The 16,308-nt window shown below is 41.5% G+C and overlaps 1 protein-coding gene across 6 annotated transcripts in view; it reads right to left on the bottom strand.

The window, feature by feature from the left end:
- The window catches only part of LOC138745789 (A disintegrin and metalloproteinase with thrombospondin motifs 20-like), a 381,593-nt gene that overhangs the window by 27,486 nt on the left and 337,799 nt on the right, over positions 1-16,308 (bottom strand). For all 6 annotated transcript variants that reach the window (XM_069903086.1, XM_069903087.1, XM_069903089.1 and 3 more), the window contains one exon: positions 1,589-1,683. In XM_069903086.1, the coding sequence (XP_069759187.1) occupies positions 1,589-1,683 (95 nt within the window). The remainder of the gene's footprint in view (positions 1-1,588; positions 1,684-16,308) is intronic.

Raw genomic sequence — 16,308 nt, 5'->3', positions numbered from 1 at the left:
TCACCATGCAGTTCACTGTGTGGTTCTCGCTGTGATTCATCAGGTGGTTCACCATGTGGTTCATTGTGAGGTTAACTGTGAGGTTCACCGGTTGGTTCACCATGTGGTTCACCAAGTGGTTCACTGTTCAGTTCACCATGCAATTCAATGTGCGGTTCACCATGTGATTCACTGAGAGGTTCACCGTGCAGTTCACCGTGTGATTCACTGTGAGGTTCACCATGGAGTTCACCGTGGTTCACTGTGAGTTTCACTGTGTGGTTCACCATATGGCTCACTCTGTAGTTAACTGCAAGGTTCACCATGTGTGGTTCACTGCAAGGTTAAACATGCGGTTCACTGCAAGATTCACCATGTGGTTCACCATTTGGTTCACTGTGAGGTTCACCATGTGGTTCACCATACAGTTAACTGCAAGGTTCACCATGCGGTTAACTGTGAGGCTCACCATGCAGTTCACCATGTGGTTCACTGTGAGGTTCACCATATGGTTCACTGCAAGGTTCACCACTTGGTTCACTGTGAGGTTCACCATGCACTACACTGTGAGGTTCACCATGTGGTTCACCATGCGGTTAACTGCGAGGTTCACCATGCAGTTCACCATATGGTTCACTGCGAGGTTCACTGTGTGGTTTACCGTGTGGTTCACCATGTGGTTCACTGCACAGTTTACCATGTGGTTTACCATGTGGTTCACTGCGAGGTTCACCATTTGGTTCACCATGCACTTCACTGTGAGGTTCACCATGTGGTTCACCACATGCAGTTAACTGCGAGGTTCACCATGCTGTTCACCATGTGGTTCACTGCGAGGTTCACCATGTACTTGACTGCGATATTCACCATGTGGTTCACCATACGGTTAACTGCGAGGCTCACCATGCAGTTCACCATGTGGTTCACTGTGAGGTTCACCATATGGTTAACTGCAAGGTTCACCATGCAGTTGACTGCGAGGTTCACCATGCGGTTAACTGCGAGGTTAACCATGTAGTTCACCATGTGGTTCACCGTGTACTTGACTGCGATATTCACCATGTGGTTCACCATACGGTTAACTGCGAGGTTCACCATGCGGTTCACCATGTGGTTCACTGTGTACTTGACTGCGATGTTCACCATGTGGTTAACTATGTGGTTCACTGCGAGGTTCACTGTGCAGTTCACCATATGGTTCACTGCGAGATTCACTGTGTGGTTTACTGTGCGGTTCACTGCGAGGTTCACCATGTGGTTCACTGTGAGGTTCACCATGCACTTCACTGAAAGGTTCACCATGTGGTTAACTGTGAGATTCACTGTCCAATTCACCATGTGGCTCATTTTGAGGTTCACCGTGCACTTCACTGCAATGTTCACCATGTGGTTCACCATGCAGTTCACTGTGCGGTTGACCATGAGATTCACCGTGTGGTTCACTGTGAGGTTCACCAAGCGGTTCACTGCGAGCTTCACCGTGCGGTTCACCGTGTGAAAGATGAAATCCAAAGTGACACCTGAGAGGGTGCTGTGTTTGATGCCTGGATACTGCACAATACAACACTTTTCACTGCATGTGTCAATAAATTCAAATCTAAATCCATACCTTTCTGAGTTTGCCTTCAATTTTGAGCAGGTATTCTCCATCCTTCTGTATCTCTTTTGTCTTCTGGATATCACGGCAACTTGCTGAGACATCACCTTTAAAACATTGAATATTATATGCAGGAGGTGTCTGTGGCAGCATTTGAAGATTTGACCAGCACGGTGCAACTCTATTACAGCACCAGTGACCAGGTTCGAATCAGCCACTGTCTGGAAGGAGTATGTACAATCTCCCATGTCCCTGTGGCTTTCTTTCAGGTTGCCTGGATGCCTCCTACATTCCAAAGACATACAGGGTTAGTGGGTTAATTGGTCATATGGGAGTGCAGGCTTGTGGACAGGAAGGGCCTGTCACCCTCAGTATTTCCATGTGAGATCACACACCACAGGGTTAAAGGACATTTTCTTTCCCATCATTATCCCAGTCCTGAATCAACCTTACACCAGTGCAATTAAGTTACCTTTGCTGTGAACTAACTGACTGACCTCTCCCTTTGGCTCTGAACTTTATGACTGTGTCTTACTTGTTGTACTATGTATGAAATGTCTAACTGGTCTGCTTGCAAAACAACCTCTATCACTGCACCTTGGTGCACATGAACTTGAAGATTGTGGCGTGGCTGACCTTTGGACTTGGTCTCAGTTTGCCATCCTTTACTGTGTTAACCTGCAGATTATAGAAGACCCAATGAGGCTTGAAGAGGACCTAACTCTTATAAACCATCAGACATTGGAGCAGAATAAGACCATTTGGCCCATTGTGCACTGCACCATTCCATCATGGCTGATTTCCTCTCCTTTTCAACTCCATTCTCCTGCCTTCTCCTCATAACCCTTAATTACCCTGGACAACAATTATTTTTTCAAAAGGTTTTCTTGTTGAAAAAGAAATGGGAATTATGATAGACAGGTTCAAACTGAATCCAAAGATAATTTTAGATTTGCTGTATCGTGTCCCAAGTTGGAAAAGCATTAAATTAACTGTTTTTGAATTTTGCATGTTTAATTGCATCATGTACCTCTGAGCCAAGCTCTCGGGTGGACTGCACAACAAATGTGAGGAGCCCAGGGTTTGTTTTAGTCACCAATTTTACAAGTGGAGAGCTCATAGGTTCACTCTGTTCATGCTGCGTCTTTGACCTTTAATTGTATTCTCGCCACAAATGTAACAAAGATTCGCAGCTGTGGCAACATTGACATTTATGTTGCATTGAATCTTCCTGAAGACAATAAATACTATTGTTAAGTACACTCACCACACTATTGCCTGAAGAACATATGCATCAACATCTGTTCAATCGAGATTAATGTGCTACACAGCACCTGTATGTGTGAGTTGCTTTTATAGCCTGTCAAAGGCAACATTTGCATTGCACCTGCACTAAGTTCATGGCCAGGAATGCTTGGACTGACAAAAACAGCTTGCTTTGTAGGCAATATACTAGTAGATTTTAACCATGGCAAGAAATCACAAAAATAGGTTATACCTAAAAAATTGGACGATAGAAAAATGTTAAGGTGATTGTCATGAGGAGCAGCCCAAAATCTGTAAAATACACCCAAATGTGTTTCAGGTAGCAAAATATTCGTTGTCCAGTGTTATCTCCCTGATATAGAACCTAGCCCTTAAATCTGCCAATGACTTGGCCTCCACAGTTGTCCAGGGCAATGAATTTCACTGATTCACCACCCTCTTTGATTGAAAGAACAGCATTTGGGTGCTCTGCTCGGTGTGAGACAAGAGCGGATGCACAATGGTGAAGGAGCAGGTGATCCAATACCCTGTGGCCCACGCCAGATCATCCCCCAGCCCTGATATTGTGGTCAGTTTTGATCACTGTACTATCGGAAAGAAGATGTCAAGCTGGAGAGGGTGCAGAGAAAGCTGGTGATGATGTTGCCAGCACTCAGTCCTGAGTGTCAGCGCGAGGTTGAGCAGGCTGGGGTTTCATTCCTTGAGAGCAGGAGGATGAGGGGTGATCTCATAGAGGTGGAAAAAATCATGGGAGGAATAGATCAGGTGAATGCAGAGAGTCTTTTGGTCACAGTAGAGTAATCGGTGACCAAAGGACGTGGATTTAAGGTGAGGGAGGAGAGATATAACAGGAACCTGAGGGATAACTTTTTCTACACAGAGGCTGGTGGGTGTATGGAACGGGCTACTGGAGGAGGGGGTTGAGGGAGGGACTATTGCAACGTTGAAGAAAAAATTGGACATATACTTGAATAGGATGGGTTGAGAGAGGTATGGGCCAAATGTCGGCAGGTAGAACCAGTGTAGGTTGGATATTTTGGTTGGCATGGGCAGATTGGGCCAGACGGCTGGTTTCCACATTCTTTGACATAATTATTCTGATCTTGGGAACTCAGGGGTGTCTTCTACTGATCCTGGATGCACAGGCTTAGGTCGGCTCATAGGGGCAGTCCACAGATAAGGAGGAAGGGGAGATCCCAGCAGGGGCTAGACCTGTTCATTGCATCCTATGCATCACAACACTGCTGATGATCAGTCAGGATATGTTGCAGACCCAGGAACTCAGGGAAGCCAAGGCCACTAGGGTGTGGGTCAGGGGATGGTGACCACCATCCCAGTACAACCAGCCCTCTCCACGGACCATGCTATGTGCTGCAACTAGGGGAAGAACAGGGCTGCTGGTGGATCAACGCAGAGGTGAGCAAGGTCCCATTGGAGAAGGACATGGAGAATGGGAACTCAGGGATTTTTTTTATTTAAGAAAGGCTGCAAGGTCAGGACTGGTTCGACAGGCTGGTGAGCTTTTTTTAAATTTTTTTTATTTTTCACACTATAAACCACATTGATCAAGATACATACATTTTTCTTTTCAAATATATACAGTGTCGTTTTCTCCCCCCCCCCCCCCCCCCTTCCCATCCCACCCTCCCTACCTCCCCTCCCATTCATTTGAAGTTCAGAATCTAAGATACATTAAACCCGTCAAACAATGTTGTCACTCAATAAAAATAAACAAGAAATTCCACTGAGTCAATTCTTTTCATTTCCTTCTCCTTCTGTCATTTTAGGTGGTAGATGTCCCCGGTAGGTTTTCTCTATTGTGTCTCATGTATGGCTCCCATATTTGTTCAAATATTGTAATGTTATTTCTTAAATTATATGTTATTTTTTCTAGTGGAATACATTTATTCATTTCTATGTACCATTGTTGTATTCTCAAATTATCTTCTAATTTCCAGGCTGACATAGTACATTTTTTTGCTACAGCTAGGGCTATCCTAACAAATCTTTTTTGTGCACCATCCAAATCAAGTCCAAATTCTTTGTTTTTTATGTTACTTAGGAGGAAGATCTCTGGGTTTCTTGGTATATTGCTTTTTGTGATTTTATTTAATATCTGGTTTAGATCTTCCCAAAATTTTTTTCACTTTCTCACATGTCCAAATTGCATGAATTGTTGTTCCCATTTCCTTTTTACAGTGAAAACATCTGTCAGATACTGTTGGGTCCCATTTATTTAACTTTTGAGGTGTAATGTATAGCCTGTGTATCCAGTTATATTGTATCATACGTAACCTCATGTTTATTGTATTTCTCATAGTTCCAGAGCATAACTTCTCCCATGCTTCCTACTTTATCTTTATGTTTAAATCTTGTTTCCATTTTTGTTTAGTTTTACCATTTGTTTCCTCATTCTCCTTTTCTTGCAGTTTAATATACATATTTGTTGTAAATTTTTTGATTATCATTGTGTCTGTAATCACATATTTAAAATTACTTCCCTCTCGTAACCTCAGACTGCTTCCCAATTTGTCCTTCAAGTAGGATTTCAGTTGGTAGTATGCCAACACTGTATCTTGAGTTATATTATATTGATCCTTCATTTGTTCAAAGGATAATAATTTATTTCCTGAAAAGCAATTTTCTATTCTTTTGATCCCTTTTTTCTCCCATTCTCTAAAGGAAAGGTTATCTATTGTAAAAGGGATTAGCTGATTTTGCGTCAGTATTAGTTTTGGTAATTGGTAATTTGTTTTATTCCTTTCTACATGAATCTTCTTCCAAATATTGAGGAGATGATGTAATACTGGAGAATTCCTACGTTGTACCAATTTTTCATCCCATTTATATAATATATGTTCGGGTATCTTCTCCCCTATTTTATCTAGTTCTAATCTAGTCCAATCTGGCTTTTCCCTTGTTTGATAAAAATCTGATAGGTATCTTAATTGTGCGGCTCTATAATAATTTTTAAAGTTTGGCAGTTGTAAGCCTCCTTGTTTATACCATTCTGTTAATTTATCTAGTGCTATCCTCGGTTTCCCCCCTTTCCATAAAAATTTCCTTATTATTTTCTTTTACTCCTTGAAGAATTTCTCCGTCAAGTGTATTGGCAATGCCTGAAATAGGTATTGTATCCTTGGGAAAATGTTCATTTTAATACAGTTTATCCTTCCTATTAGTGTTAGTGGTAAGTCTTTCCAATGCTCTAAGTCGTCCTGTAATTTTTTCATTAGTGGATAATAATTGAGTTTATATAGATGGCCAAGGTTTTTATTTATTTGTATACCTAGGTATCATATTGCTTGCATTTGCCATCTGAATGGTGATTCTTTCTTAAATTTTGAGAAATCCGCATTATTCATTGGCATTGCTTCACTTTTATTTGCGTTAATCTTGTAACCCGACACTTCTCCATATTCCTTCAATTTCTTATGTAATTCTTTTATTGATATTTCTGGTTCTGTTAAGTATACTATAACGTCATCTGCAAATAAACTGATTTTATATTCCTTGTCTTTTATTTTTATCCCTTTTATTTTATTTTCTGTTCTTATCAATTCTGCTAGTGGTTCTATAGCTAACGCGAACAATAAGGGTGATAGTGGGCATCCCTGCCTTGTTGATCTGCTTAAGTTAAATTGCTTTGATATATATCCATTTACTGTCACTTTCGCCAATGGCCCCTTATATAATGCTTTAATCCAATTAATATACTTCTCTGGTAAACTGAATTTTTGCAATACTTTGAATAAATAATTCCATTCTACTCTGTCAAAGGCCTTCTCTGCGTCTAAAGCAACTGCTACTGTTGGAGCTTTATTTCCTTCTACTGCATGAATTAAGTTAATAAATTTACAAATATTGTCTGTTGTTCGTCTTTTTTTAATAAATCCAGTTTGGTCTAGATTTACTATTTTTGGTACATAGTCGGCTAATCTGTTTGCTAATAGTTTAGCTATTATCTTATAATCTGTGTTAAGTAAAGATATTGGTCTATATGACGCTGGTGCGAGTGGATCTTTCCCTGTCTTTGGTTTTACTGTAATTATTGCTGTTTTGCATGAATCTGGTAAGCTTTGTGTTTTATCAATCTGGTTGATTACTTCCAGGAGGGGAGGAATTAATAAATCTTTAAATATTTTATAGAATTCTATTGAGAATCCATCCTCTCCTGATGTTTTATTATTTGGTAGTTTTTTTATAATCTCTTGTATTTCTACTATTTCAAATGGTTCTGTCAATTTATTTTGTTCCTCTATTTGTAATTTTGGTAGTTCAATTTTAGTTAAAAATTCATCTATTTTGTCTTCTTTCCATTCGTTTTCAGTTTGGTATCATTGTTCGTAGAATTCTCTGAAGTTTTCATTAATCTCCGTTGGATTATATGTGATTTGTTTGTCTTTTTTCTTTGATGCCAATACCATTTTCTTAGTTTGTTCTGTCTTAAGCTGCCACGCTAGAATTTTGTGCGTTTTTTCTCCTAGTTCATAATATTTCTGTTTTGTCTTCATTATGTTCTTCTCCACCTTATATGTTTGTAGTGTTTCATATTTTATTTTTTTATCTGCCAATTCTCTTCTTTTAGTTGTGTCTTCCTTCATTACTAATTCTTTTTCTATATTTGCTATTTCCCTTTCCAACTGCTCTGTTTCCTGATTGTAGTCCTTCTTCATCTTGGTTACATAACTTATTATTTGCCCTCTGATGAACGCTTTCATGCGTCCCATAGTATAAACTTATCTTTCACTGATTCTGTATTTATTTCAAAGTACATTTTAATTTGTCTTTCAATGAATTCTCTAAAATCCTGCTCTTTAAGTAGCATGGAGTTTAATCTCCATCTATACATTCTTGGAGGGATGTCCTCTAACTCTATTGTCAATATCAGGGGTGAGTGGTCCGATAATATTCTAGCTTTATATTCTGTTTTTCTTACTCTGTCTTGCATACGAGCTGATAACAGGAATAGGTCTATTCTTGAGTATCTTTTATGTCTACCAGAATAATATGAATATTCCTTTTCCTTTGGGTGTTGTTTCCTCCATATATCCTAAAGTTGCATTTCTTGCATCGATTTAATTATAAATTTGGTTACTTTGTTCTTTCTGTTAATTTTTTTCCCAGTTTTATCCATGTTTGAATCCAAATTAAGGTTGAAATCCCCTCCTATTAGTATGTTCCCTTGCGTGTCTGCTATCTTCAAAAAAATATCTTGCATAAATTTTTGATCTTCTTCGTTAGGTGAATATACATTGAGTAAATTCCAAAACTCCGAATATATCTGACATTTTATTATTACTTATCTCCCTGCTGGATCTATTATTTCCTCTTCTATTTTAATTGGTACATTTTTACTGATTAATATAGCTACTCCTCTAGCTTTTGAATTATATGATGCTGCTGTTACATGTCCTACCCAATCTCTCTTTAATTTCTTGTGCTCCATTTCAGTTAAATGTGTTTCTTGCACGAATGCTATATCAATTTTTTCTTTTTTCAGTAAATTTAGCAGTTTCTTCCTTTTGATTTGGTTATGTATTCCGTTAATATTTAAAGTCATATAGTTCAACGTAGCCATTTCATACTTTGTTTATCTTTCCTTTCCGTTTCCTCATCATCACCTTTCCTTCTTATCCATTTCTGCTTTCTTGTTTTGAACACTTTATAAGACAACATTTCTAAAACATCAAACATTTCCCTTATTCTCCTATCTAAAATTTCTTTAACCCCACTATCCCCTCCCCTTCCTGAGTTGCCCTTTATCCCTTGTCGGGCAACCACATATCCCCTCTCCATTTGGATTTGCGAATTCACTCGCAAGTGTCAACTGATTTCGCAGTGACCTTAACTCCTCCCCACCCAGCCCCCCCAGAAAAGATTTTAATTTTCATACATAACAAAGGTCACTCTCTTAATTCCCTCCTTACTTCCTCTCTTCCCTTTCTTTCCCTTATTAATTCTTATCTATACTCTATATATTTTCCTTTAAATATGGATACACTCATGTACACATATATATACATTCACAAATATGTATATATATACCCATATACACACATACATATAGTTCGTGGTCATTTTTACTCTCGTTACATGTCTTCATCTCTCTGCCTGTTTTGTAGTTGTTCTGCAAATTTTCATGCTTCCTCCGGATCTGAGAATAATCTGTTTTGCTGCCCTGGAATAACTATTTTAAGTACCGCTGGGTACTTTAGCATAAATTTATATCCTTTTTTCCATAGGATTGCTTTTGCTGGATTAAACTCCTTTCTCTTCTTCAAGAGTTCAAAACTTATGTCTGGATAGAAAAAAAATTTTTGACCTTTGTATTCCAATGGCTTTTTGTCTTCTCTTATTTTCTTCATTGCTTTCTCCAATATATTTTCTCTTGTTGTATATCTTAGGAATTTTACTAAAATGGATCTTGGTTTTTGTTGTGGCTGTGGTTTCGGGGCTAATGTTCTATGTGCCCTTTCTATTTCCATTTCTTCCTGTAATTCTGGTCTTCCTAGGACCCTGTGGATACAATCTTTTATAAATTCTCTCATATTCTTGCCTTCTTCATCTTCCTTAAGGCCCACTATCTTTATATTATTTCTTCTATTATAATTTTCCATTATATCTATCTTCTGAGCTAACAGCTCTTGTGTCTCTTTAACTTTTTTATTAAATTCTTCTAATTTCTTTTTTAAGTCCTCTACTTCCATTTCTACGGCTGTTTCTCATTCTTCCACCTTGTCCACTCTTTTTCCTATATCCGACATGACCATCTCTAATCTATTCATTTTTTCTTCTGTACTTTTAATTCTTCTTTTTATTTCACTAAATTCTTGTAATTGCCATTCTTTTACTGATTCCATATATTCTTTAAAACAAAATATATCCATTGTCTTGCCTTTCCCTTCTTCTTCCATTTCTCTTTGTTCTTCTTCTTCTTCTTCCTCTGTGTTGGTCATCTGTTGTTTCCTTGTTTTCTTTTTACTCTCTTCTTTCTTGTTCTCGTTGTTTTCTATGTTCTCTTCCTGTTGTTGTGTTGTAGCTGTCATTCTCAGCTGTGGAGATCGACTCCTCAGCTGGTCCCCCCTCCCGTCAGTGTTTTTTTTTCATGCGCATCGTGCATGCGCGAGGAGTCGCACATGCGCGGTTGTGCACTTTTACTTGGCTCCGTGAGCCATTTTTGTAGTCCCGAGCTCGGGACTTCAACTGACCTTAGGGAGCGGGCTTCTCTCTCCGCGGCGGGCCTCCTCGGACAGGTAAGGCCTTCACCTTCTTCTTCCGACGTTCTTTCTTCTTCTCTTCTTCCTGTTGCTTTCGACTTTTCTTTCTTCGCTGCCATTTTCTTCCCACCTTTACTTTCACTTTATTTTATTTTTATGTTTGTGCCTTTGTGTTTTGTGTGATTTTTTTAAACTTTTCCGGAGAGGGCTGGAGTTCCCCGACCGGCCACTACTCCATCATGTGACTCCTCAGGCTGGTGAGCTTAATGTTAGTCATGGGAAAATTACTCGTGATGATCTAGATGGACAGGATCTGTATGCATTTGGAAAGGCAAAGACTGATTGAGGAGAGTAAGCTGGGCTTTGTGTGTGGGAAGTTGTGCCTCATGAATTTAATTGAGTTTTTTGAAGAGATGAGCAAGAAGATTGAGGTGGACAGAATGGTAGATGTTGACTGCATAGCCTTCAACAAGGCCCCAGACAAGGCCCCAGACAAGGCCTTGCAGGAAGGCTGGTCAGATCACACAGGATCCAGGGTGAGATGCCCAAATGGATCAAGAATTGGCTTGGTGGGAGGAGATGGAGAGGGTCAGTGAAGGGTACTCGGGTTGGAGGTCTGTGACCAGTAGCGTGCTGCAGGGATCAGTGTTGGGGCCACTGTTGTTTCATATTTATATGAACAATCTGGATAAAAATGTAGTGAGCACAGTTAATAAGTTTATGGATGACATTAAAGTTGGGTCTGTATTGAAAATGTGGAAGTTAATCTCAGATTTCAGTGGGATCTGAATCAACTGATGAGTGGGTTGACAAAAGACTGTTTGGATCGGTGAGAGGTATTGATAAGTAACCAGGGCAGGACTTACACAGTAAATGGTAAGACCGAGGGAAGTGTTGCAGAGCATGGAGACTAGGGGTACAGTTCCATTCCATGTAGGTGGCAACACAGATAGACAGTGATGAAAAAGCCAAAGAGATGGTTGTCGGCTTCAGGAGGGCCCAGGGGGACCACGCTCTACTGACCATTGATGGTTCCCAATGGTTCCACCGTTGGGATCGTCAAGAGCATCAAGTTCCTCGGGGTGAGAATCTCACCTGATCCCTTAACACCAGCAAAATGGCCAAGAAAGCCCAGCAGCACCTCTACTTCCTGCGAAGGCTGAGGGAAGTTCATCTCCCACCCTCCATCCTCACTACATTCTACAGATGATGTATCAAGAGATAGTGGTGAAACCACTATTGTATATATTTGTCATATGTAAATATCATGACCTTTCCTGGTTGACCCTCCTCTCACTGGCTGGCTCATGACTCCTCCCCTTTCTTCCCCATAAAGGCTGTCATGCTACAAGCCTGCTCCCCAGTTAAATTCCGGGATCAGTGTGAGCAACCAACACAGGGATGCTGTCCGTCTCTTGCAAATAAAAGCCTTCAGTCTCAGCAACTTCAATCTTTGTGCAATAGATCATGCTTTACTGTGCAACTGCATCGCTGCCTACTTTGGAAGCTGTACATTGTCGGACCATAAGACCCTGCAAAGGATACTGAGGTCAGTGGAAAAGATCATCATCTCTCTTCCTACCATGATGAACATGGAGGTTCTGCAGCACTCGGGCCCTTACGTTCAGATTGAGCAACAGTTTTTTCCCCCAAGTCATCAGGCTCCTGAATTCCCAGAATATTTATGGATAGGGTACCGTGGATTTTTACTGTAAACGTCTTAATATTTCTATTATAACTTATATTTATGTAAATATGCTCCATGGTCTTGGAGAAATGCTATCTCGTCTTTACCGTTCGAGGATGGGATGAACGATAAATTAAAGTGACTTGACGACTTGAAGATGGTGTTTGTGGATTTGAGCACAGGAGCTGGGAGATCATGTTGCACATGTTGCAAGAGAACACTTAAAAATATTGTGTGAAATATTCTAGTTACTTTACTGTTGGAAGGATGTCATTAATCTGGAAAGTGTGCACAAATAAGATTCAGAAGAACTCAGCAATTGGTGAGCATCGGGAGCTGGGCTTGAGGTCAGGGACGTTTAAAAGATAAGAGGAGCGCTGATGAGTTGGAGTCTGGGTTGCAGGTAGAGCCTGCAGCATGTGAAAAGAAGGGAAGCTCAAGCCAGCGTGGAGAGTGTGGGAGGCTTTGGCCCAGTGTAGGCATGGGAATTGAGAGGCTTTGGCTTGAGAGGCTTCGACGAGCAAAGACTGAGGATGTGCAACAGGAAAGGTCAGGTAAGATCTTTGCACAGTAACAAAAAGTAAGGAATGGAGATAGCAGGTGGGGCAGTGGATTACTCCAACCACAGGTTGTGGGAAATGTGGGAGAGCACAAGTGTCCCTGATGACTACACCTGCAAAAGGTGCATCCAGCTGTAGCTCCTGACAGATATGTTAAGGAACTGGAGCGGGAGCTAGATGAACTCCAGATTTTTCGAGAGGCAGAAAAGGTGATAGACAGCGATATGAGAGAGTCACACCCAAGAGACAGGTAACTGGATGACTGTTAGGGGAGGGCAGGAGAAGAGGCAGGTCAATGCAGAGCACCTTTCTGGCTGTTCCCCTCAACAATACTGTAGGGGGGAGTAATCTACTAGGGACAAGTCACAGTGGTTACATCTCTGGCACAGAGTCTTGCCTTTAGCTAAGAAGGGAAAGGGGAGAAAAGGAGAGCGAAGGTAATTGGGAACTAATTGGTTCAGTGAACAGATAGGAAGATCTATGAACAAGAACGAGGCTCCTGGATGTTGTGTTGCCTCCCAGGTGCCAGGGTCAGGGAAATCGCTGATCGAGTTCATAGCATTCTGGAGGGGGAGGGGGAGCAGCCAGATATTGTGGTCCATGCTGGTACCAATAATATAGATAGGAGTAGGGATGAAGCCCTGAAGAGGGAATATAAAGAGCTGGGAAAGAAGTTAAAAAGCAGGACCTCAGGGGTAGTAATGCCTGTGCCACGCATCAGAGAGGGTCAGAACAGGAAGTTGTGGCAGATGGATGTGTGGCTGAAGGGTTGGTGCAGGGGTCAGGGGTTCAGTTTTCTGGATCATTGGGATCTCTTCTGGGGAAGGCCTGACCTGTAGAAAATGGATGGGCTGCACCTGAACTGGAGAGGGATCAATATCCTGGTGGGCAAGTTTGCTACTGGTGATGGGAAGGGTTTAACCTTGTTTGGCAAGGGGATGGGATCCAAAATGTGAGGGCAGAGAACAGAGCAGAAGGTGGAAAGGATGATGCAATGTGTTGTGGGTTTGTGAGGAAGGTTACACAGTGGAGGAAGCAGAAATATCATCAGCTGAATGGTTTGAAATGTAAATATTTCAATGCAAGGAGTGTTAAGAATAAAGGAGATGAACAGAGCATGGATGAGGATGAGGAACTATGATGTTGTGGTAATTCCAGGAACTTGGGTGACACAAAGACAGGATCGGCTGATGCAGGCTGTAGAACGGGAAGTAAAAGTTGGGTGGGTGGGGGATGTGGTACATTATTGGTCAGGGATAATATCATGGCTCCAGAAAGAGTGGACGCTATGGAGGAAGGGTCTACTGAGTTGGTGTGGGTGGAATTCAGATCTAGGAAGGGAGCAAACATTGTATGGGGAGTTCTCTACAGGCCCCCAAATAGACCTTGGGACACTGAGGAAGAGATAGGTACATTTTGGAACAGTGCCAAAATCACAGGGTTGTTGTTATGGGTAGTAGGAAAAGAGAACCAGGAGAAGCAACTAGTTAAGAGGAAGAAAGAAGCATTCATTATGTTGAGGAAACAAACAAAAACAAGAAGGGCTCATGAGAATTATATGGTAGCCAGGAACAAACTTAAGAAAGGACTTATGAGAGTTAGAACGAGGTATGGAAAGGCCTTGGCAAGTAGGATTAGGGAAAACTTGAAGGCATTCTATGTATACGTGAAGAACCAAAGGATGATGAGAGTGAAGGAAGGGTGACTTAAGAAAACTGAAGTGCTAAGATCTTATTAAAAACATAAGGATTGATAAGTCCCTGGGACCAGAGGAGATATAAGTCAGGCTACTATTGGAAGAGATAGCTCAGGTGTTGGCAATGGTCTTTACATCCTCTTTGGTTCTGGGTAGCAGCCAGAAGATTGGAGAATGGGAAATGGGGTCTCCTTATTTAAAAAAGGTAACAGGGAGAGTCCTGGGAATTATAGACCGGTGAGTCTTCCATCAGTGGTGGGCAAACCTTTGGGAAGGATTGCTAAGGACAGATTTCTGAGCATTCTGAGAAGTACAGTCTATTCAGAAATAGTCAGCATGGTTATGAGTGAGGATGGTCCTGCCTCACGAGCCTAATTGATTTTTTTTTGAGGAGGTAACAAAAATAAATTGATGAAGGTAGGGCAATAGATATGGTGGATATGGATTTTAGTAAGGCTTTTGACAAGGTCCCCCATGGGTGACTCATACAAAAAGTCATGAGGAATGAGGCGAGTGGATACAGAATTGGTCTGTCTATAGAAAACAGAGAATAATAATGGAAGGAAAGTATTCTACCTGGAGGTCAGTGACTAGTCAAGTTCCACAAGAATCTGTCCTGGGAGCTCAGTTTTTGTGATTTTTTATAGATGACCTGGAGAAAGAGGTAGAGGGTCAAAGTTTGGGGATGATATGAAGGTGGTTGTGCATAGTGTTGAAGGTTGTCGTAGGTCACAATAAGATATAGACAGGGTGAAGAGTTGGGCGTAAAAGTGGCAGATGGAGTTCAATCCAGATAAATGTGAGGTTTTCAATTTGTAAGGTCAAACTTGAAGGCAGAGTAATGGTAGGATACTTAATAATTTAAAAGAGCAGCGAGACCTGGTGTCCAAATCCATAGACCTCTCAAGGTTGTTGTGCAGGGTGATACGATAGTTAAGATGGCCTATAGGAAACTGGGCTTCATTAGTAGGGGGATTGAGTTCAATGAGGTGATGATGCAGTTCTATACATCTCTGGTGAGACAATACTTAGAATACAGTATTGTGTTCAGTTCTGGTCACCTCATAACAGGCTGGATGTGGAGGAGATTCACCAGGGTGTTGTTTGGTCTGGAAAATATGTCTTATGAGGCAAGGTTAGCAGGCTTTTCTCTTTGGAGCAATAAGGATGAGAGGAGACTTGATGGAGGTCTACAGGATTATAAGAGGAAGAGATAAGGCAGACGGCCAGATCTTTTCCCAGAGCAGGAACAACAAACACCCTGACCTCAAATTCACTTGGTCCATCTCTAGCAACATTCTCCCTTTCCTTGATCTCCTCTCTCTGTCTCCATCTTGAGACAAACTCTCGACAGACTTCTCTAAACCCACCAACTCTCACAGCTAACTCGACTACACCTCTTCCCACCCTGTCCCCTGGAAGGATCTATTCCATTCTCTCAATTTCTCAGTGTCCATTGCAACTGCACCTTGGATGAGGATTTTCATGGCAGATCATTAGCTATGTCCTCTTTCTTCAACAACATGGCTTTCCCTCTACCATCATCAACTTGGCACTCACCACAGATCCTACATAACCTGCTCATCTGCTCTGACCCCCTCTGCCCCTACACACAATAAGGATAGGATTCCTCTTGCCCTCACCAACCACCCCATCAGCCTCTGCATCCAATACATCCTCCTCTGTTATTTCTGTCACCTACTACGTGATCCTACCACTAGACACAAATTCTCCTCTCTTAGGGACCACTCCCTCCGAGACTCCCTTGTCCCCTTAGTACCTGCCCCTGTGGCCTCGGGAGATGCTCCATTTGCACCCACATCCTTCCTCATCACCATTTGGGGCCCCAAATAGTCCTTCCAAGTGAAGCAACTTTTCACTTGTGAATCTGTAGGGGGGGTCATCTAGTGCATCTGGTGCTGTGGTCTCCTCTACATTGTAAATTGGAGGAACAACACTTCAGCTTCCAACTAGGCACCCTCCAAGCAGATGGCATTAATATTGACTTCGCTGGCTTTCGTTACCTTCCCCCCCTCCACCTTCCTTGCCCGTCGTCTCTCCATTCCCTGTCTCCTTTTGCACAACTCTGTTTAAAACATTTGCCCCTGTTGTCTCCCCTAAACTTTCCTCCCTCACTTTGTGCAGATGTCCTCTGGTAATAAAAACACCAAAATTCTGGAGAAACTCAGCTGGTCTTTTCAGCATCTATAGGAAGATCTATTGCTGATGTTTCAGGCCTGAGCAACACTCAGAAAATTCAGAAAAGGCAGAAGCAGGATGTATCAGAAAGTTGTGGGTGCCTG

The sequence above is a fragment of the Narcine bancroftii genome, chromosome 11 (genome assembly GCF_036971445.1).
Source record: "Narcine bancroftii isolate sNarBan1 chromosome 11, sNarBan1.hap1, whole genome shotgun sequence".
Lineage (NCBI taxonomy): Eukaryota > Metazoa > Chordata > Chondrichthyes > Torpediniformes > Narcinidae > Narcine > Narcine bancroftii.
This window is presented reverse-complemented; position numbering and strand designations above follow the sequence as displayed.